This window comes from Sphaeroforma arctica (assembly GCF_001186125.1).
Source record: "Sphaeroforma arctica JP610 unplaced genomic scaffold supercont1.7789, whole genome shotgun sequence".
Lineage (NCBI taxonomy): Eukaryota > Ichthyosporea > Ichthyophonida > Sphaeroforma > Sphaeroforma arctica.
The window spans coordinates 1-1358 of record NW_014032769.1 but is presented as its reverse complement, the minus strand read 5'-3'; the positions used below and the strand labels follow the sequence as shown (position 1 = coordinate 1358).

General features: G+C 39.1%; 1 protein-coding gene across 1 annotated transcript; it reads left to right on the top strand.

Annotated features, from left to right (window-relative positions):
- Nucleotides 1–1129: 1129 nt before the first annotated feature.
- SARC_16302 (hypothetical protein) lies at nt 1130–1234 on the top strand (the record flags this gene model as incomplete). Its single annotated transcript, XM_014289585.1, has 1 exon — nt 1130–1234. A coding segment is annotated over one exon (105 nt), but the record flags the coding sequence as incomplete, so codon positions are not given.
- Between the last annotated feature and the right edge of the window lie 124 nt (nt 1235–1358).

Sequence of the window (1358 nt, the reverse complement as noted above, 5' to 3'; positions counted from 1 at the left end):
ACACACACACACACACACTATATATATATATATATATATATATATATATATATTTAACATCCCAATTGGAATACCTTTATTGGCCATATGTGCTTGTACACATACAAATTTATATATTTAGTACATTGCTCGTCTGAGAAAGTAGTGTTTAGACTATGCGGTGCTGATCGTGGTTCAACATAGGGTATATATGGCATCCGATACTGGTAGGCACGGGATACAGATGAATGATTTGTGTATATAGCTTTTCAAAAGAAAAGTGTCATTTATGCACATATGTTTGCGTATTGAATTGTATCGCTAGGATTGACTTTCAGCACACTTTCAACAGTAAATAGCAGATTGGGTACCTTGCACGATTGTAATTGATACAGTCAGAGCTAATAACACAATACCTGATTGCCAATGCAAATGCACCAGCATATACTCCTCCAATCGCTACAACCATAAAAGGAAAGGAGAAGTACTCAGTCGAGCACGGGGGACAGTATGCCATGTTATCGTATATTCGGTATTCGGAAGTAGTATGGAGGCAAACGTGACCAATTCAATTATCAGGTTCGATATATATATATATACATATATATCCCCCTTTCTTCGTTTAGTTTTTATGCCGAAGCCACTACTACCAACAACGAACAGTGATCTACAGGTAATACTACCAGCTTCGATTTATAAACATTCCCTTTTCTTTGTTTAGTTTATATGCCGAATCCACTACTACCAACAACGAACAGTGAACTACAGGTAATCATTGTTATCTCGATATGCACTGGCAAGCCATTCTTTTGATCGTTGTGCCAGGTGCCGTAAAGTGCAGTGTACTGTATTCTGATATTACCAAAAATATTTAAATCCAAATGATGCATTTTCACACAATAGCGCCTATCGGCACTATACAAACCCAATAGTTCGCCTATTTTAAGAAAGTCTAGACTAAATATAAAGATCTAGTTGATGCCTGCGCGTGTCTACATAGTTACTATACGTGTCAAAGCTGACGATGCTACTCGCATATACCAGACATACCTTCATAGCATTCAGTAAGCGTATACCCCTTCCTCCCTTACTTAAATCGTACATACAGCCAGCGCGTACGTTCAGTGCAAGTAAACGTGCACTTGGCACAATGAAGATCGATGTTATTCCTATGTTCGAGGACAACTATGCATATTTGATTATCGACGACGCTACCAAAGATGCTGCGATTATTGATCCAGCGGAACCATCCACGGTATGAGGCGATTCCGGACTTGAGTATAAAGACGCACACACAAACACAACATACACTCACACACAAACACACACACACACAGACACACACATAGACACAGACACAGACACACACAGACACAGAC